At 40.4% G+C, this 21,759-nt stretch overlaps 1 protein-coding gene across 2 annotated transcripts in view; it reads right to left on the bottom strand.

Annotated features, from left to right (window-relative positions):
* ATP2A2 (ATPase sarcoplasmic/endoplasmic reticulum Ca2+ transporting 2) overlaps positions 1-18,795 on the bottom strand; it is a 47,785-nt gene extending 28,990 nt beyond the window's left edge. The window contains exons 1-5 of one of the 2 annotated variants that reach the window (XR_011326635.1): positions 18,538-18,795; positions 17,436-17,453; positions 17,263-17,345; positions 10,071-10,175; positions 6,909-7,047 (exon numbers count right to left, since the gene is read on the bottom strand). Coding sequence is in view for 1 of the 2 variants with exons in the window: in XM_069794757.1 (XP_069650858.1) it covers positions 6,909-7,047; positions 10,071-10,175; positions 17,263-17,345; positions 17,436-17,453; positions 18,538-18,655 (463 nt within the window). In the remaining variant the exon portion in view is untranslated. The remainder of the gene's footprint in view (positions 1-6,908; positions 7,048-10,070; positions 10,176-17,262; positions 17,346-17,435; positions 17,454-18,537) is intronic. The other variant, XM_069794757.1, reaches the window with a different exon arrangement.
* Between the last annotated feature and the right edge of the window lie 2,964 nt (positions 18,796-21,759).

The raw sequence follows: 21,759 nt of genomic DNA, 5'->3' as shown, positions 1-21,759 counted from the left end.
CTTTAACTGTTTTCAACATTACATATTATTATGGGTACAGTTATTTAAACCACTTTTCCTAATGTGATCTTTAGCCTCTTGAAGAGTTAGTTATTTTCAAGTCCCCTCTGGCCCAAAAATATGTTTCTTATCCTCTAAATTAGAAAAGACACCATTGTGTGAATATTTACTAGTAAGGCAATTTAAACTTCCTACATGAAGCATGGGTATCACCTTAAAGTTTAAGAATTGAAATGAATAAGCTTAAAATAACACATATGGGATGCTACATACTTTGATCAACCAGAACTGAGTACTGTTTCTGCTGGGCAACAGTAATAGTTAAAACTTACAGAACAGACTGCTTCTATTTAGAAGTATAGCTGTTGCAGCACAACTGTTTTTTGTATTAAGCTTCCGTAACACGAGATCAACTTAGCTCCCCTTCCCTGCCTTGCATGCACACAATCTAGTCTTCCTATTGTGTTTGATTTCCTTAGACCATCAGAAACTTAATTTTTCTTCCGTAGTAACAGGTTTTAAGTATTTAACGCTTCCTGAACAGGGTATAATAAAATGCTACCAAAAGTCAGAAGCTCTACAAAACAGGAAGATTATTGAGTCCACCTACACTTTAATATAAGGCCAAGAGTGCCAAATTGTCAAAATTTGAAGAGTCACAATGAAACATTAAGTCTGAGTTTCCACTGCAAAACAGTAAGATTGATTTATTTTCCAAGAAGACAAAGATTGCAAGAGCACTGATCCATTCAGTTTCAACCATACTAGTAAAACAGCATTTGCTTTTACTGCCAAGATGACAGAACAATACATTTTAATACATTCATTCTTTGCATTTATGATGCATGCTACATATTAGAAAACATTCATGAAATAACTTTCTCTATCATATGCTATTCTGCGTTCTGGACAGACAGAAAACATCCACAGAGCTTACAGTGCAGCATATGCAGAAGTGTGGTTATCTTAACCTAAGAATTGTTAGAGGTAGAAGCTAAAAAAATTTCAAACAGAACACTTACACATAGTGCAGTCTTATCAATGAAAACGAAAAAGACAGAAAAAGCTTAGCCTTCTGAGAACAAAATATTTTGAGGTCAGAACTGAGGGTTGTATTGATAAAAATTGATATACTGTTATTAAACAGTACATAAGACTTTAATTATTCCTATTTTATTTCTTCTCATTCTGTAAAAACATAGTTTTAAGTGTCATTTGCTCTGAAGAGGGCACCAGAACATTAAATAAGATGTGTCAATGGACAGGTACCCTGCCTCTAAGCCTGCACTTAGTTCTAATCTCAATTTGTCTAGCTTTAGCTTTTAACTAGTGAATCTATACCACTGTCTTCTAGTTTGAAAACTCTTTTTATTATCAGCCTATAAAAATATCTAATAGCAGAAAGAACAAACTGCTAAGTTAACCTTCAGCTTTTGCCAGATCAGGTAGACAATGACACTGTCACACCAAAGCTGAAGTCCTGTTTCCAAGTTAGGCTGCATTTGGGTAACAGAAGAACAAACAGTAAGAACTCTGAAGTGCAGCATAGCTCCAAATGCAAGCTTTCTTTAGCCTTAAAAAAAAATGCTTGCTTTGCCAGGGTGATATGGTATTAACAGAACATTATCTTGATGTTCAAGCATTTTGTTCAGTACTATTTGTGCTTATAATAAAACCCCCCTGCACTATTGGTTCTAATCAGAGTATAGAACATCAGATATGTTCTGAATTCAAACAACTAGAACAGAATTAGTTTCACTATTTTTACTTAGAAGTTTGGCAACTCTGGAGGGAAATGCTACAAGAATTGGGAAAAAAATTGGAGATGTGTTTCTTAAGTTTTCAAATGTGTGTTGAAAGTGACGCAAGTTTAGGCTGTGCCCTGACTTGAACCTCACGTAACTCCAGACTTCAGTGGAGTATGGAATGGAGTTTGGACTGCATCCGGTTATCTCAAAACTGTCTCTGATGTGTTAAAGAGTTTGACAGCCAAAATGCTCACTGAAGCTCACAGATTTGAGCACTACTCAGATGTGTATTTATTAACCACTCCTACTTTCATATTTTTTCTGGTTCAAAAGTAGTACTTTACAGAAAAAGCAGAACACATGCTTCATCTTTAAAAAACAAACCCGACAATTTGTACTAGGTAAAGAAAAAAAACCAAACAAAACCAAAACCACCACAAACCAACTTGCAGTCAACTTTTTTCCATATCAAGAGATGGTCTCAGCAGTATGCTTTTAGAACAGCCCCCAGCAGGTCACCATTCTGGACTTAAGTCTTACTCCATCCTTTTCATTATTTTTTTTTCTGCATCTCTAGCACCGAGCCTGAAAATCAATTCTAGTTATTAGAAGAGTAACACAGGCACAAGGACCCAGATGTTTTGGAGCAGGATCTGCAACATCAACATTTGTTGCTTATACTATCAGAGAGAACTTGTAGCTCTTCATAACCACACTGGAGTTTGACATAATTCACCTGAAGACTCTTCCTTCCCAATCTTCTTCACCCCAAAATTTATCTTTCCTTAATTATAAGGCATCTATGCTTTAGGAAGAGTCTTAAAAGTACTCTGCAGTTAGAATTAAAAGCCTTGGAAAGTAGTTCTTGCACACTTTATGCCAGGTATAAACTTAAAACTAAGTCTTCTGGAATACACACTAATAATAAGCAACAGCTTCGGGGAACTCCGTATTTTTAAGCTGTTGAGTACTTACAGATGTAACAACAGATCACAAGAACCATCATTTAGCACTTCAGGGAAAAGAAGAACTACTCTAACTCCAGTTTGGTCACTTACAGATTGCAACTAATGAACATTCATTTATTAAATTACAGAAAATCAGATATGCTGTATCTAAAATAGAACATTTTAGACAGGAAAATACAACGGAAGCGAACAAAGCTCATTTCTGCTCCCAAATTTGTCAGACTGGACTTCATACAAAACTTCTAAGAACTAAGGCCATGCTGGTTTAAGTTTCTCTTTAAAATGTTACTTTAACCAAGGCAAACAAGAACTCAACTAAAACAAAGGACATCTTTAATCTATTAAGACAGCCACTAGTTACAAATTTAGAGTGCATCCTCCAATAAACTTGAGCTTTTATAGCAGCGCAATAATCCATTTTAAGACAGGCAAACTGAAAAGCCATTTGAGGACAGCATCTGGATTTTTTTTTTCAGTTCATCAATTCTAAGAAACAAACAGTGTATCTTAGTAACCCTTACACACTACAGTTCTGAGAACTATGCCCACCAGAGGTCTGCAAGCAAATTTAAGGCATACGTACCAAACCTGTAACCCCAACTTCATCCCAAAGAGTTCCTGTTGATTGTACAGTATCTTTTTCACCATCTCTGCTTAAGTGGACATGGAAGAAAGTCTTCCTAACATATACGGTTAAGAAATTCATGTCTGCACAGTCTCTCAGCAAACATGGACGACAGTATCTGCTAGTACACCTGCAAAATTTTAGTGTAGCATTTATGTCGAATTTGTTAGCTACTAGGCATAAGGACCAGTAATTACTCATCAAGTGTTGCGCAGTATCTGTATGCACACTGATGCCCAAGAGACACATAAGACAGTATGTTATCTACCACTTGAGGGATAACCTGAATTGGATTATTCCATATTTACTGCAAGGTGATAATGCAGACCTGCAGTTTCCCCCTATTACTTCAAGTCAAATAAACCAGCATCCGTTTCCTCTGTTGACAGTTGACAGATCAATTAAAGAAAGTTATCTTCCAGAAGCTTTATTTTAGAAGGCCACAAGGCAGACTGAATAGTCTATATAATGAACGCAGTCAAACTCTACAAATAGCCTACAGAGCCAGAATAAAAAGTAATAGTATACAGCATTATTGCACTGTTTTTGGGTTATGCTAAGCCGAGCAGGTTATCTTTAATGGGTTCAAAGCTACTGAAAATACCAAACGGTTTTGGTAATGGTTCAATGCTACTTATTCTCAGGGAACTCTTGCAATGTAAAGAGGCAAATATATTCCCCCAATTCCCCTGAACTGCAATACCAATCTATCAATTCCTACAACAAAGAATTATCTATGTGTCAGACCCACATACAGCTACTTCAAATTAACAAAGCATTAAATACAACTATTTTGTAACGGAAGACCTGTAGAAAGTTGTTCCAAATTAGATATCAGCATAGGAGAGAAACCTATCACCTGGTTATTTATGCCACTCAGTTGAAAGATATTTGCCTGGATACACAAATGTCATTGGCACTTTGCCTAGAATTCCATACCCAGATATGTATCCTAGTATGAAGTGCTCTGTCACTTCCCTACATGGTCATCTTTTTGCAAACACCATGTCAAAGGCCATCGCAGTACTCTTACACTTGAGGCACAGGCATGCACACAGTCTCTCTCACCTCCAGGTCTTGACACTAATGCTGGTACACAGTGTATTGCTCTTCTCTACTTGCTCAGTAGCTTTTCTGAGTTTGATTACAATTAAACTTTCATCATTGTCTATCTACAAGTTAGAATTTATTGTTTCAGCATCAGAGTTTGTATTATGCCCAAGCACTTATTTCTGTATTAAGTATCCACATGACTTACACTTAGTTACCTTCACTTGAAGCTGCAGTTGATTACATTTGCCAATATAATAAAAATACAAAGAGAGCTTAAGACTAGCTTGGGACTGTTTGACCCACCAGTTTAAGTGAGTATTTTAACCTGCATAAGCTTCTACAGTCAGTTAACAAGCTAGACCACCTATCTTCAAGGACAGTCATGAAAGTTGGATAATTTTTGTTTCTCTAAGTTTGTCCTTCTTAAAAAAAAAAAAAAAAAAAATCAGTTCTACATGTGTTACACTATCAGACACTGTTCTACAAGCAGATTTTATAATAATGCAATAGTAATCCTATGAAAAATAGGGTACTATGTTAAAGACAGCCTAGTGTTATAGGTACACTAGCCAGCAGTTTATTTCCAATTCATTTCTCTCCTTCAGACATAGGCCTTTTAAAGAGATGGCACAACTAATTGATTTTATTGATATTGACAATATACAGCAAGGTAATTAAAAGCCCACACATCCCCCACGTGTTTCACATAAAAATTTAGCTTTGTCTTTTTCTGTAAGGTGAAAATGCAACCTCCACTTCTTCTGAAATAGCAAAGAATTAGGCAGAAAGTTTTCTGTGCTCTAGACAGCTGGCAGAGGAGCAAAATCCAGCATTTTTCCTTAATGAGATATCCCAAACCAGTACAAAATACATAGTCATCAACATGCAGTTCTACCCATACTGCTTTGAAGCACCACAAAACACAATCCCAATGTACTCCCATGATGTAAACTGCTTCCAAAACTACAATTCTACCGCTGACATTTAAAAACAGGATGAAGATTTGTACTAGGCATCTACTGCAGAATCTGTAATTTATACAGTTCTGTTTGCCTCAAAAGGGTGCAAAATACGTCAGCTGCTAAAACAAAATCTCATTGCAGAACTCAGGGATTTGACTGTACAGTGCAGTAATAGTGAGTCAAAACAGCAGAGTTAAGTGACAAGGTATCATAATTCACCCTTTATTTCAGCTATCAGCACTTTGTATTCATACTTGTTCTTCACTAACAGATGCTAAGAGGAAACCAGCTTCAGCCTTCATGAGATTCACACTCTGAATTACCCTACCCAGAGCTGCTGTAGCTGAATCATCCTATGCACAAAACGAAGGCTTGAGACAGGGCTCAGCAAATGTTAAAGTTTCTCAAGGAATGAAAGCTGGGCAGCCAGCCAGCACCAACTTCATTTTGAGTGCATACTCTCTCTGCCTGCTAATTAAAATAGGAGGATAGTCAAGTTTAAGGGTATATATTTACCTTCTCTTGAGACAGCTATGATCTCTAAAAGCAAAGTGACCCTAGTGGAAAGAAAGTTTGATGTACACCCTAAATTGTTCCCAAAGGAACAATCACTTGGTTAACAGTTGATAATGACCTACAAAATATGAGTATGCAATCACTCCTGACACTTAACAAGAACCACCTAGTTTTATCTGGGAAGGAATAGGAAACATTAGAGTCACTGACAAGTCCAGTTTAGAGAAAAAGTTATTGGCATGGCAAAATGAAGGAGATTTAGCTATATGATACTTCTATTTTTGCACTCCTTCCAAATAAAGATACGCCTTTTAGGGCAAATCTAAGTTATTAGAAAGCTTGATGCAAGTGTCCAATCTTTTAAGACTGGTACTTCAAATGCTTACACCAGAGATATAGGAAGATCTACTTTGTATAGTTCTCCATTTGTGGTCCCCTATACAGCAATAGGCAAAAGAAGCAATAAAGAATTATGAAAGATGAGAAAACAATGATGTCACATGGCAGTCATACTAACTGAGAGGACAGAGAAAGACATTCGTGAAGAGAAGTTGAAAGGCAGTGCTACTACAAGAATTGGGAAAAACCTTCAGATGAAGTTATCTTTCCTTAGATAAAGAACAGAGCATGACTAAAAAAAAGAAAAATCTCTGCATTCCAGAACCTAAGGAAACTGAACATGTATAAAAGCAAGGAAGAGTATTTTGTGATACAAAACAGACAAGACACTCTGAAACCAGACTTCAGAAAAAAATTTTAGAGTCATGTCAAGTGCTAAAACCTGTACTCTAATTAAGATGCTTTGCTTTTAGACCTACCAATTAAACTAAGCAGCAATTTGAAAAACAATCCCCTCAGTGCAAATGCACATTTAAGGTAATTACAGATGAACAGAAGCAAGATTGTTCATAAGTGAAGCATATACTTCGGCATCTTTGAGAACTCCCCCCAGGGCCTCAAATCATTAAGACAAGGCCCCACAACAATTTTACAATAATATGCTAATACATGTATGTACTACATAAATTAGTCTTACCTGCCACTTCTACAATGTCACCTGGGACAATGTCTCTTGCTTTAATCCTCTGTACACTTTTTCGGTCTTGTCGATATACTTTGCCCATTTCTGGTTCATACTCTTTAAGAGCTTCAATAGCATTTTCAGCATTTCTTTCCTAAAAGACAGCAAAAATGTGTAATTTTAAAAGCCTTCAAGGAAAAATACATATGTCAGATCTGATTTTTCAAATGCATTATCATAGGAATACTACTGATGCATGTCAGCTACGTTTATTAACACAAAAATTATGTGACCCTCCCCTTATGAGGTTGCTGACTGGAAATCATTACAAAATAATTCAGATATTAGTTGGCATTTAGAACCTAGAAGTTCTTTATTCAAACCCTGCAGCACTTCCTATCAAGAATATCCACTGTGTTTTGTTACAGGGAGGCCACACAAAGAGTTCTATGTAACATATGGATGCTTTTTGACATAAAAAACCGCACTACGCAGAATAAAGACTCATGGATATAGTCTTGTCTTGGCTGTACCTCACTAGCTGGAACAGCGTAGACTCAGACTGGAGTGGACTAGCACTACTGAATTTCACTTACTGATAGAAATCAAGGGTCAAGTTAATACACTGTTTGAGTTTTGTCTTATCAACTTTGTTTCAGCAAATCAAGTCACACTAAAGTGAAATTAGAGCATACAGACTAGAAACTTCCCTAGAGTCTCTTAACAGTTTACAAACTTAAATGAATTCCCGCACATGACAACCTTTTTATTTCCACTAACACCAGCACAATAGCTTTCCTATCTCCCTCAGTTAAACACTACCGGAGACTGATTATCAACATCATGATGCCACCTAGATAAAAGACAACATAGGAAACCAACAGCTTATCAGTACTCCTTCCCCAGCTCTTGGAGAAGTAACTTGTTTTCCATTTTCCAGCCTATTGACAACTACAAACGTTACACAGTCCTGACGATTATAGATAATGGTAAGGGTACACATAGTTTTTAGAATGTCTACCCTTCAAATATATACCAGCCTTTCCAGATAATAAAAACTTTCTCCTGTATGTATCAAAGCAGAAACCTAATCTCCAAAAATTCAAAGGTTGAGGTACTAGGTACTTCCACACAACAATGTAGCTGAAAACCAGCGTTACCAAAACTAGCTTGAAGGACCAACATTTGTATGGCACAGCTCAGTGCCAGGCAGCACACAGATACCAGTACATACCCATAAAGTTATAATTAGTACTAGCCTCATATTCCACCAGGTAAAAGAATTCTGCTCCTCAGCACAGCAATGCTGATCTTGCTTTTCTGTGGATTAACTAAGAGTTAACATTAGGCAAAGCCTTAAAGGTCCAAAAGAAAGTCCCACAAATGGAAGGTTAGTTGAACAGACTTTTCCTTCAAAAAAGGAGAAATAAGAAAGAATGAAACATGATTCAGCTAGGATAGCCAGCTCAGTGTGTTAGACTATCTTTTTGTTCCCGGTTTGCTTGAAGTTACGGTACTTAGACTATCTTGCCAACCACTGAAGCACTAGCAGATGGCACTTTGGGTAAAGTGCATGTGACAGGAAAGGTTGAGGAAGGCAGAGCTAAGGCAATGACTCAGTTGCTCACATCTAGTACCTGTAGAAACAGATACATTTATGGGTGGAGACTATGTACTGTGACTTATTTTCCATGCCCATTAAAACAAGGGAATGAGTCATTTAACCTGTACAGCGATTCTTTCACAATTAAGTTCACTGCATATATAGAGAGATAAATATACAGGTATTCTTTGCATGCTAGCATGTGTAAAAAAAATTGGTTATTTCCTACAACAGGGTACATAACTACACAAGAAAATCCCCAAACTATACAGATAGCTTTACCTTACATTTCATGCTTAAAATTACTACATGCAGAACCATAACTCAGTTTCAAGTTAAAGATTAATTCTTGTACAACTGCGTTACGAAGATTTGAATAAAAAATGACGCTTAAGGGGGCAATGCTGTCATCCCTTGATGGACGTTACCTCTTCCCTCCATACCAGCTCTAGCAGTTGCACAGCAAGGTGGGTAATGCTAAAAACCGAATTTTTCAATAGTTAATCTTCAGCCAGCTTACTTGGGCTAGCACAAAACAGAGCACAGGAACGTGCAGCAATGCCACTCAATGCCACTTCTGGTGGCTTCCAGTGTGTCTACTACTCTCTAACATGTTTTAACCTGTTAAGAGGGCTCCTCCTCTTTATTTTTTTTTGTTATTTTGGATAGGTTTGTTTGGTTTTTTTTAAGCATGAAACCTAACATGCTAAGATAGCAAGTAATTATGTCACACATTAACACCATCCCTTTAAACAACAAAACCAAAACTAACCTTACAAAGAACTTAAATTACCCTAAAAATCCTAGAATACTTTTTATCTGCAGAAAAACAGTTCTAATAAACTGTGCCCTGTCTGAAGTCATCAAATTAGTAAACTGAAGTTATATGAACAATTTTGTTTTGGCATCTCAAGAAGTGTTAGAATATGCTACCAATATTACTGCTGATATGATTTATAAAAAGCCATCTAATTAATCTCACAGCTGATAACATAGGAAAAATTTCATTGTATTTAGATGTTTTCAGAAGAAACGTCTGCCTTTTGACAGACGTGCAGTCTTTAGATGTACACTTAATAGGTACTATAGTAATTGAACAGCAAGAATTAATACTGTATTAAATGTATTAATAAATGTACTAAAACATAGCATTTGTCTCAAGAGGAAACAGACAAGAAACTAGATTACAAGTGTTCTTTCCTTTGTTGGGAAAAAGTCCCTTTTATTGCAAGCCGATCCAATTGATTGTTTGTTAGTTTTGCAAGATTTGATTTATTTCCTGTATTCAGGCCTTCATTCTGGACTGCCTAGTTCATGTGTTTACCCGTGTGTAGCCAAACACACTGATGGGCACTTTGCCTTTTTGACAATACTTCTGAAGCTTTCATTTTACCTTTAAGTCAACACTTTCTGTCCAGAAGTTTCATGGTATGTTGACTCTCAATAATCTAAAGCTAGCAACACATACTACCTGCATTGTATGAAGCACCTGACACTGCACTGTACAGTCCTTCCTGTTAAACCAAAAAAACCCAGAACGTCTGTGATTTGATGTTGTGAAAGTATCTGCATACCTGCCACACTCCCACAATTGCATTGGCTACTAATATAAGTAAGATTACAAAAGGCTCTACAAATGCTGTGATTGTTTCTTCACCTTCTTCAAACCAGGCCAGGACCTGCAAGAGAAACAATGATTTAAATTACTAACTGATTTACACAGACACCTGGCAAACTTAAGACCTGGTAAGTTTCAGCTTGAGGTTCAATGCTTAAGACTTCAGCAATTTTGGAAACCCATCTATCTTCCAAGGTATAGTTTTGTAGTTCATGAATGAGTTGGCAATGTGCAATGGAAAAGGAGAAAAAGAATCTGTAATAAAGTAGTAGTACAAAGTTCATTTCCAAGGCTGCTCCTCTTTTAAAGGAGCATGCTATTTATTTGGGAAACATATTGCTACTTTTGCTTCACAAATAAAGCAGAACTTGTGACAACAGCTATGGCAGTGAAAAGTTTAAAAAGAAAATAATTTTCATTTCTGTATAAAACAGGATGCAGACAGATTAATTTGACTATTTAGAACACCAATAATTTGCCAGAATCTGAATTTTAACCAAGTTAATTGTTCTTCACCAATAACTTGCACAAATGAAAACAGCTCTACAAGTTTTCAGTGAGTACACATGAAAAATAAGCATCTACTTATTTAAATCCAAGTAGTGTCTTATTGAAGCATCTAAATGAATTGTACAGTTACATCTGAAGTTGAATTCTGAGCTGAGTAGCTGATAAAACTCAAAACTAGATTTTGAAAAGTAAGTCAACTTGAAGACCTGCATAAAAGGCTTCACATGAATTTTATTTTAATTAATTTGCTTTAGAATTACACTCTAGTTTTAGGCTTCTGCCATTCACTTGACTTGGATGGGTATGTGTCAGGGCCTCTGCACAGTTCTGTAGTTACTGAAGAAGAAAGTCAAGCTAACATGACCAGAGAGGAAGAACTTTTTCATCAACATGTTGAGCAACAGGAAGCCTGGAAAGTGACAGTAAATAGGAACAACGTGTTGAGATAATTAGGGCTGGTAGTCAGGCAACAGCACTCTGAATCACTAGAAGACTGCAGCAAGCAAACCGTTACTAAAGCAAGCGCTGTAATTCCACCAACATGCTGCTCAGAGCTATTGCTCAATTGTGAAACACTCCAGGATGTTAAAAGGAAGGAGCAGCAGCATGAAAGCCTCAAGCAGAAAACAGACTGTCAAGCAAATCCAATGCAACAACAAATTTTTATTACAAAAGGATAAACTCATAAGATCCAGGTTATGATTAATAAGACTGAAACATTCCAACTGGCAACACAACATTTTGAGGGTCTGTGTAATCCGCCTGGAGAAGAGATTTAGTAGGGGTCTCTTACACTCTCTAGATCTCAGTATTTCTTCCCTCCTCCCACATCACTCATCTCCAATCCCCAGTAGCAACTTCTGCCCTTTGACCCACTACAGCAGTCATACAGTCTAAATTGTAGTCTTCACTCCACACATTACCCCTTGTATCACGGGCAGCTCTTACTCTGCACCAGCACTGTTGCCCCCAGTGGAGCTACAGAAAAGGCAAATGGTACATTTCCAGTTTTCTTAGCATATACAAGGTCACAGACTGCCATCAGAAAAGCTGCTTACTATCTGTTTCTTCCCTCCCTTTATTGGAATTCTGTAAAGCCCATTTTGCTTCCAACAAAGCAAGTAAATTCAATCATTTTGTGATGTTCTTAACAGAGCAGGTACCTACAAGGTTAACTGGAATAAAACATCTGTTTTACACAATGCTAAACCATAATCTTTTAAGATTAAAGACCATGTGTGTTGTAAAATAACATTGAGAAAGTCCGCAACTTTTAAGAGGTAAGGAAAGAGGCAAGGACAGCAAGATTCAAGTATGCCAAGGAGAACCAAAATTAAGTTTTCAAGGCATCTTTTGTTTCAATAAGCCATTATTTCAAGAGGAGCAGGTGAACTCAGATTAGAGATCCTGACAGTACAGATCTGTTGTTTTAGATCTTCACCGTTCGGTTTTTGGCAAAATTATCAATCTGTGACCAGATTAAAATGAAGTATCTAGTTAATCCAGGAACCCCGCAACACACATTTCTCCCCCAAAAAGTTTCCACACAATTACTAACAGTGGAATGATCTAAGCTCTAGTTCTAGAACGTTTTAGTAAATATAGACATGTAAATAACAGAAAACATTGAGTTCTTGGTTTTGTTATAGCAGACTACAGCTATATTAACACCCCATTTAGGACACTTGTGATACACAACACACATTGCTATAACAGATCAGGTTGATAGTAGCCTGAAGTAAAAACAAACCCACAGTAAAAACCAAAGAGAAATTAGAACAAGGAATACAAGTATTTCACTAGGCGTTTTTAGTAATAACAGATCATATGCTGAAGCCTGGTAGAGACTAGGTAATTCTTGTCGAAGGCATCTAGTCCTTGTCAGGAAGTTTCCATTAGCACACTTTAAGACCTTGGAGAGGTTTACAATGAGAGATCTTTTATCTGTCTACTACTCAGAAGGGCCCCACCATATTTCAGCCCTAATCACTTTAAGACTCACATGTAGAACAGCTTAATTTCCAGGTCATTGGTCTCCAATGTACTGTTCAGGCAGTACGGTCAATAAGTAAAGTTACCATGTATTTAAGAAGCTTAAAAGAGTAGGACAAAAAAAAAAAAAGAGCAAGATAATGCCCAAGAGAAATCCAAGTCTGAAAATATAAGGGCAATTAACAGCAAGACATAAAAGTCCCATACCAACAGCCAACGTAAGCAGCTTAAAGGACAACTTTCATTCAGTATATTTGCTTCAGGGCTGCTAGAGCTATGGCTTGCAGAAGCTTATTTTAATCAAAGCCTAATGGGGTGGACCTGCAGGACACTAAGCCAAAAAATACACAATGACAGGCAAATAGCACTTAGTTTTAATGGTTATTTGTAAAAAGGGGGCAGAGGTACAATGCCTAAGTCAGCCAGCAATAAGGTGACTACTGATGAAAACAGCTAGAACAGAGGTGTCCTTACAGCTTTTTGCACTTCTACAAGTTAAGTATCTCTGTATTGTCAGGCAAGTCATGGAAGCAAGTTGTCTCAGATACTATTTATCATTAAGTAACAAAAAGAGAATTAAAAGAATAGAAGTTTCAAGATAGAATTCTGTTGCCCAGCAGGCTTACTTACTACTAACAGAGGAAAAGCAAACAGTTTGTTGTCAGCAACCTAACAAGGTTTTTGTTTATTTTTCATTTTGACAATGGAAACTTAAAAGCAAACTGGGAGAGTAAGATCTCATCCTAACAAAAAGTAGCCCTGGACTAATTAAAGCAGGTCATATAAACTATGGACTGCTTTTAAGGGAGCTTTCTTCTCACAGGATACTATGAATTAAGATTTAGTATATTTTGGACAGAGTACTGACTACTGCTCAGAAAACCCTCTTTTAGCAATTTCTCTTTTCAATACAAATCACCTTAAAATTAAGCAGATGCAAACTATTATATTAGTCCTGATACTTGTTCCTTGTCAGTTATACTGAACACCAGGAAATACTAAAGAAAAAACTCCCAATTTTATTTCCATTATTCAGTAGATTTTTTATTTGCTACCCAAGGAAAGAGGAGGAAAAAACCAAAAAAAACCCCCAACGGATCTTGACCACACATATAAGTACAAAATTAAGAATTTTACTGGGTTAGCAGATTTTAAACACCCATCAGATATGCTACTCCGTATTTCTGAAAATAAACACATTCCTGTGTTTAGTGTAGCAGTAAGAAAAAAAATACATAGCACCCACAGGTTAATTTCTACAAAGTAAAATGGAATCACAATTACTTCTCACAGTTTTATCACCCCTACCCATCAGCTGGTATCTCGGGTGCTACTGAGCAATCTGAGTTTAGGTAAAGCGTGTCAGTGTGATGTTCTGCAGCAATCCTTATCTTGTGCCACATACTCACCGCTACTGACCTCAACAGGTAACTTTTGGGGTGATTTCAGGACAAAGCCTGCAACATTTTGACTGGCACATCTTACTTCCTCCAAGAGTAGCTTTGCTCACCTTTTAACACAGATTAGGTTAATACTCACGCTAATTTACAGGCTATAATAATCTCTGGACTAAATCACAATATATTGTTTTAATCTAAACATGGATATCCGGTATTAGAAAACATTCCCAGAACATTCACTTCTAAGTCATCTTAGGAATCAAAGAAATAAAGGGCTGGGGGGAAGAATGCTCTTAGGATGCTGTATTAATACTTAAGCTTTTAATAGAGTTTATAGTCTGCTACATCTTGTAGAAGAAAATTCACTATAGGTGTGATGCAAAGGGAAGAGCGCAGGGTTAAGCATACATCACTGTTTAAAGCATATATACTTTACCAAAGAATTATTCTACGTCAGATGAACAGTTAACATCTTGCAACTTGTCAAAGTCATTCATACAGCAAAGAAAGCTGTTCTTTATGTAAATACTGCAGATCTCAGTACATGATACACAAGTAGCAAGAATTAGAAGCCACAGCTCATGGAAAATTAAACATCCTCTTACTTGCAACCTAGAAAGTCAGGCTATGAAGGCCCTTGAACTGCTGAGATGCACTCTATAGGTTTATTTCTGCATAGGCTTCACAGATTCAACAGAACACTGAGACAAGGTCCAAGCCTATATGTAGATCCATTTACTCACCATCAAAAATTATTCATATTGTTTCTCTTCAAAAGCCATACTTAAGGCTTCTTCTAACTAGGCACATCTGTAACAGCAGTTCTGACTTGGAATGTAGGACCTAGTATCTACAGCCAACAAACATGCAGCATGTGACCCCTACAATCAGCTAGGGTGACACAGATTCAGCTGTTAGTCTGATTTATTTTACTGACACATACCTGACAGGGGGTGTGGGAGCAGAGGACACTAAAGGCACTTTGAACACAGAAGTTTATATTGTATGTAAGATAGGATGTTTCTGCACAAAAATCTAATGCAGATCTCAATGTTAAAGATGGCTGTTTCTGTGCAGTCCTAATAGTAAGAATCTAATATGATTTATGATCACAACACAATCACCAGAAAAGCTTCCACAACACAGAACAACAATCTATATACCTCAAGATCCTCTCCCTCATACCTGAATCCTCAACTTTTTTTTTTAAATTGACGACGTACAGGTGGTAAAGAACACCAGAACTTAGGTGAAGTTAATTACATCCAATTTTTGCAGCAATACAGTCTTTATATCAACATACTCAACAGTTCTTTACAGCTACTACAAAAGTCTCCAATATGCTTTCATCAAAAAAAATGTTAAAATCTAAGAAAAAACAGACAACAGATGACAACCTTCTGAGCAAGGAAAAAGCCAGAAACAAACACAAAGGGAAGTGCTATTAAGGTACCAAAATTATAATATATTGAGTTTTTTCTTTTAATTTCATCAAGAGGAGAAAATCTTTACTACTAACATCAATTTATAGTGGGTAGCCATAACTCTTAAATAGGAGACAGAAAAGGCAGAGCAGTAGCCCAAGGTCATATATCATGCCAGTTGCACAGAAGCAGAGAACCCAGATCTATCCCACACTCCATTAGACTACAGTCTCCTCTTAATTAAGACAGGAAAATTAAGCATACTGAAAAAAGAAACAGAATGCAGTTACTAATAAAGTTTTTGAAGGGGCTTGGCAGTGTACGTTCTTCGACCTCTGTCAGTCTGGTATTATACTTACTCAGATTCAGCAATGAAAGCTTAAAGTTCGGTGAATTTGATTTTTCACTTACTTGGTTATAATAAAAACAAATAACATACCTTGGCATGAAAGGCTAACAAACTTCTGTACTGTCATTTATCTCACAAGATGAGAGAAACACTCCTGTCTTTTCAGGAACAAAAATACGTCCCCTTTTCACCCTCTGGGAGGGGAAAATGGGAAAGAGGAGGAAAAAAAGGATTTTGAAGGACCTGTTTATTCAATTTTCTATAGCCAGCCTGATTTCCTCCCCAGGAAACAGAAGAGTGAGTAAGGTACATTTGTCTCCACGGTCAAGATCAATGCCACCAATCATTGCTCACCTGGTAATGCTATATGCATACCAAAACCCAAAGCACTTTCAAAGGTGTCAGTGTGGCTATAGCTGAAGCCTCTCTTGGTGGAGGATCAGCAACACAGTATATACTGCAGCAGCCAAAACAGGGCAACCCTTCCCCCATCATACAGAACAGCTTCAGAGTACATTCTCCTCTGGCCATCCTAATTAGCTCGCCCTTAGCTAAAGAGTCACCACAATTTCCACTCCCCCCAAGAGCTGCAGTATTTATTTTTTTTAAAGTAGTTAATTGCAACTCCAGGGCAAAGTCTACTATAAACTTTTACTCCTGCCTAAACAGTTTAATATTCTGCACACTTTTGTTTGTGTTGTCCAGCTCCCCAAGACATACAGCCTTCATCTTCCACCTATACTTAGCCTTTGCTCAGTTTTCCAGTTTTTCAGCAAACACATACCCTTTACACATTATGTAAAAAGATTGCCTAAACATGCTTTTGAAAAAAAATAAGTTAAAAGTGTTCTTGTTCTTTTAATCCTGTATGCAAAGCAAGATGTCCATTTAATGACTAGACTATCCAAAGGTCAGTTACCAAATTTGGTCAACAATGGTGCCATCACAGCCGTCATCATTCTTGTCACTGTCAAAAGCAACAACTGTCACCTTGCTATTATCAGGAAGGGAAGGCAACTGGAATATTCGCCATGTAAATTCTATTTACAGTCTGCATTGCATCCAAAAATGTCTTCCAATGATTATACATTGAGCTTGATAACGATTAACTCAAAGGCAAGAAGAATGTCCAGTTAAACACTTACTCAAGGTTAGTTTTCAATGCCAACAAAAGCATTGGGAAATCCCACCTCAAAAAAGCAAACTGGGTTGAATGAGAAGCACTTTTTAAATACCTGTCTAGTGTAGTTACGTACTCATGACTCATGCAATGAAAGATTCCCTGAGATTTTGTTTCCTAGCATACAGAAACCTCTTCACAAGGCAACTAATTTGAGAGATAGCAATTTACTCTGCATCTTATACTTCTACCTTTTGAGAAATAATAACTTCAGTATGTACAGTTCCTATACATTGTAACATCTGTCATTCTGTGATACAGAAGCCTATGAAATAAAAAAAATTAATACTTACAAAAGATATGCAAGCTGCCAGCAACAAAATTCTAACTAGTAAGTCTTCAAATTGCTCAATCACAAGCTCGAGTAATGTTTTTCCTGCAATATGTAACAAAGCCATTTAGTTATGCATATTAAAAAAAAGATGAATTATCAACAAGAATTAGCAGATTTCATGAACATGCTTACCTTCCTCAGCCGGTAACTCTGTCAGTGAAAGATGTTTCCAGGAAGCATGTCAAAGAAAAGAAATCATTGAAGAAACACATTAGAGCACTGTAAGGCATCCACCAGATATTGTTTCTAAATTGCACGCTCAACCGGGTTGGATTTGACCATACTGAAAGCCCCGTTAAGGTGGCTCTTTTCATTAGAGCATCTCAATAGGCTGGTAGTTTTGCATTTTAAGACACATACAGGTTAGCCGGAATGTGTTAAGGGTTATCATTCAGCCAAGTCATCACTCCAGCCAGCTGTGGGACTTCTGCTGTTGCTGCACACAAAGGGTCAAAGGCTCAAAACGCTTTTCAAACGATTTCTGATAAAGGTTTTCCTCCACATTCACTTCAAAAAACCAAACCACCAAACTTGGTTCAAAATATTTCAAATTCTTTCCTCCATTTTAAGGATATTTTCTTATTTCTGCTCTCCCTTTTATCTCCCCGCAACTAGATTTAGTAATTCAAGAGGCACAAAAGCAGTGTTAAAGCTAAAAAAAACCAACCCACCGTATAATCTTCTCATAGCTTTTCATTTTTACACAACGGCATGGGAGTTCAAAAGGGACTAGGAAGGCCAAGCAATAAGGATTAAAAAAAAAAAAGAAACACCTTACAGGCTGAATTCTGTGCCCCGACTCGAGAGAAGAATGTAAAATAAGGGACAGAAAGGCACTGAAAAGCAGGGAAAAATGAAGGTCAAGACGGACAAAAAAACCACCCCACAGCGCTTCATTTCAGAATGGAAGAAGATTTCCCACCGTTAAGGTGAAAGGAAACGGAGGTGACATCCTCCTTCCCAAAGCAGCCCTGTGAGCTTGGGGTATGAAAGAAACCCACGAGGTGGAGTTCAAGTCAGCCATCTTCTCTCCCTCGCTCCTATTCCGGGTCCTGTAAGAGATGCCGGCTTTGCAAATACACACACGTTAGGCCTTGAAACAGGGCCCCGAGAAGGATGAGCGAAAAAGAGAAAAGGGTGGAAAAGGGAGCAGAGAAGGGGGGAAGACGACGAGTGCCAGCAACAGCATCCCCGCGGCGGAGGGAGGCGGGCGGCGTGGGGCCGGTTCACCTACCGTTGGAACCCCATTTCTCCTTCAGCTTCTTGACTTGCTCCAGGCTGAGCCCGGTGCTTTCGTTGACGCCGAAATAAGCCAAAACTTCCTCCACAGTCTTTGTGTGCGCGTTCTCCATGGTTGGGGCAGGGAGCAGCAAATGGTGCCTCGCCTCTTCCTCCTCCTCCTCAGCGGCGGCGGGCGCGGCGGCGAGCCCCCTCCTCAGCCCCTCGCTCCTTCCCCCACCGCCCCCGTCCTATCACCATAGACCCCCTCCCGCAACAGAGAGGAGCCCCCGAGCCCACCTCAGCGCCTCACTCTTCCCGAAGGAGGCAGGAGAGGAGGACAAAAAAAAAGAAATTAAAAATTTTTTAGAAAAAGGAAAAAAAAAAGGGAAAGCCGCCGGGGGAAAAAAAAAAAAAAGCCCCCGCCCCCCTCCCACCCCACACGCCCGCCGAGGGAGCCGAGCCGCCTCTCCGGCAGGGATGAGCCGGGCTTCAGACGCCCCCCAGCCCGGGGCGGGCAGCTGAAGAGAGGGAGGAGAGAGGCGCGGGCCCCCGGGGCCGCTGTCGCCTAAGGGGCGCGGGAGGGCGTGCGGGGGGCTCGGCGGCACCGGCTGCGGGTGCCTGCGCGGGGATGGGCCACGTCCAGGTGGCCGAGCGGCCTCTCCGTTCGTCTCCTCAGGCTCCGAGCCGCCCCCGCGGAGGGCGATAACGGCACGCCTCACCCCGCTCGCCTCCAGAGGCGGGGCGGGGGGGGGAGAAAAAGGCGCAGTTGCCCCGCTGCCCGCCTCGCCTCCGCCGGGAAGGGTCGGAATCGGCCCCCTCCCTTTAGCAACCCGATCCCCCCCCCTCGCCGGCCCAGGCCGCTGTCGCCGTCACGGCTTGGCCTCGCTCGCTCGCCCGCCCGCCCGCCCCCCGCGCCCGGCCTCGCCGCTGCCTCCCGCTCGCTCCGGTCGCGCACCGGCGGCGGCTGCTCTAATGTAACTTATGGGAGCTGGGCCGCCCGGGCCCCTCTCGCCGCCGCGGCATGTGGACGCCGCTCATTGGCGGGGCGCGCGGCGCGGGGCGGGGGGAAGGCGCGGCCCCGCCCGCGGCGCTGAGGCGGTGGCAGCGGCGCCTGGCGCGGCCCTGCGCAGCGCGGTCGCTCGCTCGCCCGCCCTCGGCTCGGAGGAGGAGGAGGCGGAGGCGGGTGATGCAGGCCTCATGCGGCGGCGGGAGCGCTTCCGCTCCGCAGTGGGAGAGGCCCCGCAGGTGGGGTGTCCGCTTCCCCCCCCCCCCCCCCCCGCCCCTGCCCCGGCGTGAACCGCCGCGGCCGCCCTCTGTCCCGGCCTCAACCCGCGCCTGGTGGTGGCTGAGGGGGGAGCGGGGCTGCCCTGGCGGCAGCGCGCGCCGGCTGAGGGGAGCTGCCCGCCTCCCGGAGCGCGCGCTGTCGCGATAGGCGTCTCGGCGCTGGGGGGGGGGAGGGTTGGCGCGGAGCTGCCCCGGCGCCTGTCGTGACAGGAGCGTCAGCGTGCCTGTGGGAGCTCCCCTCGCTTCTGACGTGAGAGGAGCCTCATCCAGCCGAAGGGGGGGCGTGGGGCTGCCCCCACCTCTGTCGTGGCAGGAGCCTCATCCAGTCATGAGTGCGCCAGAGGTGAGAGAGAGAGGTGAGGGCTGCGTGCCTCCGTGCTAGCGCTGAGGGGGTTCATTCCCCGGAGGTCCTGCCCCTCCTCTGACGTGGCCTGCGCTGACACTGAGCAATGTCTTTTGCACAACTTCCTTCATTCCCGTTGCAGCCATCACACGCTGCCCCGCCGGCATAACAGTGACACACACACTCACTCAGCCCTGGCTTGCACAGCGATAACGTAAGGAGGTATAAACTGCACAGTGTGATTTCAGCAGCGTGTGTGGTGTGAGATACCAGCTTTCCTCAGCACAGTATCTCGGTAACTGAAACAGACTCGCAAACCAATATAGAACACAGAAACTGACTGATTTAGCCATCCCACCCAATAATTCACAGAAACTTCAATGAACACAATACAAACGGAGAGCAGCGCTAACTGACATTAATTACACCTGCAATACCTGCATGACACATAGCAAGCAATTCAGTACGCAATATAAACACCTTCCCTTGAAAGCACTTGGTGCCAAGCAATGTTCTTGTATATGCGTGTGCAGATATAAAAGCTGAACTCTACGTGTGTGCTGGCTTACATAAATGTGATCCTACATACAATTTGCATATCCATCACTTACAAACCACCCACAAGTACCACATTATAAGAAACTGTATGTCTGATCTAGAGGGAAAATATCTTAGTCTTACCTCTGTATTAGCAAAGGAGTAAGGAGAGAGGACAGCCAATATAAACTTACAATGTTCTAGGGTATGTGTGGCCCTATATGCTTTCTAGCAAAAGTACAACCTCCCTCAAAGAGACTCCTCTGTAACTAGCCAATGTCCAGATAAGGATAACTTGACAGCATGCCTACACTTGACAGGGCAGTTCTGAATAAAAATTCACAAGTTAGATCTCTGATGATCTAGTTCAGGTGTGACAATGACTTATTCCATGTGTTGCCTGTATTAATTTTGTCTTGCTTGTCAGCAGGATTAATCAGCATGGCCAAATGTTGCTTGAAGACAGTTACGTTGCTTCTCATAATACCACTACCTCACGCTGCATGTATATAGACATACCCTAGCTGTTGAAGAGGTAAAGAATGTCAACATGACAGGTTTATATAGTTTATATAGTTTACTGAAAGTTTCTTACCTGGTTTTAATACTTTTCTTGATACTGCATGAACACATGATCCCATCATCCCCAAAACATAACTGGTTACGAGGTGCACATACATCCAAAATTAATACTCTTACAAAACAGTATGTCTTCGAAAATATGCACTCAGTGCCAACAAAACCACTGATCGATGCTTGTCACAGGCCCACCTAACCCACGCTGAAGTTTTCAGCATCCTCTAACACACAAGTGTGTACGTATGCACCTCTGTCTTCAGACACCTCTGCATGATACACTCTGTCAGTCCCCATATTATGTGCATATGCAACATGAAAAAATACCTAATTTCCACAATCATATACAGAATAAGGCCAGCTATTTGAATTAACATATTTCACTAACAGCAGAGTACGTCTGTACGAGTAGTTCCTTCCCTTCTACCGCCTTAACACAGCCTGCTTTATATGTAAGCTTTTTGTAAAAATACATTTACCACAGCAATGTTTTTA

This window comes from Haliaeetus albicilla, chromosome 10 (assembly GCF_947461875.1).
Source record: "Haliaeetus albicilla chromosome 10, bHalAlb1.1, whole genome shotgun sequence".
Classification (NCBI taxonomy): Eukaryota; Metazoa; Chordata; class Aves; order Accipitriformes; family Accipitridae; genus Haliaeetus; species Haliaeetus albicilla.
Note: the sequence above shows the minus strand (reverse complement) of the source record. Positions and strands in the feature narration are given on the sequence as shown.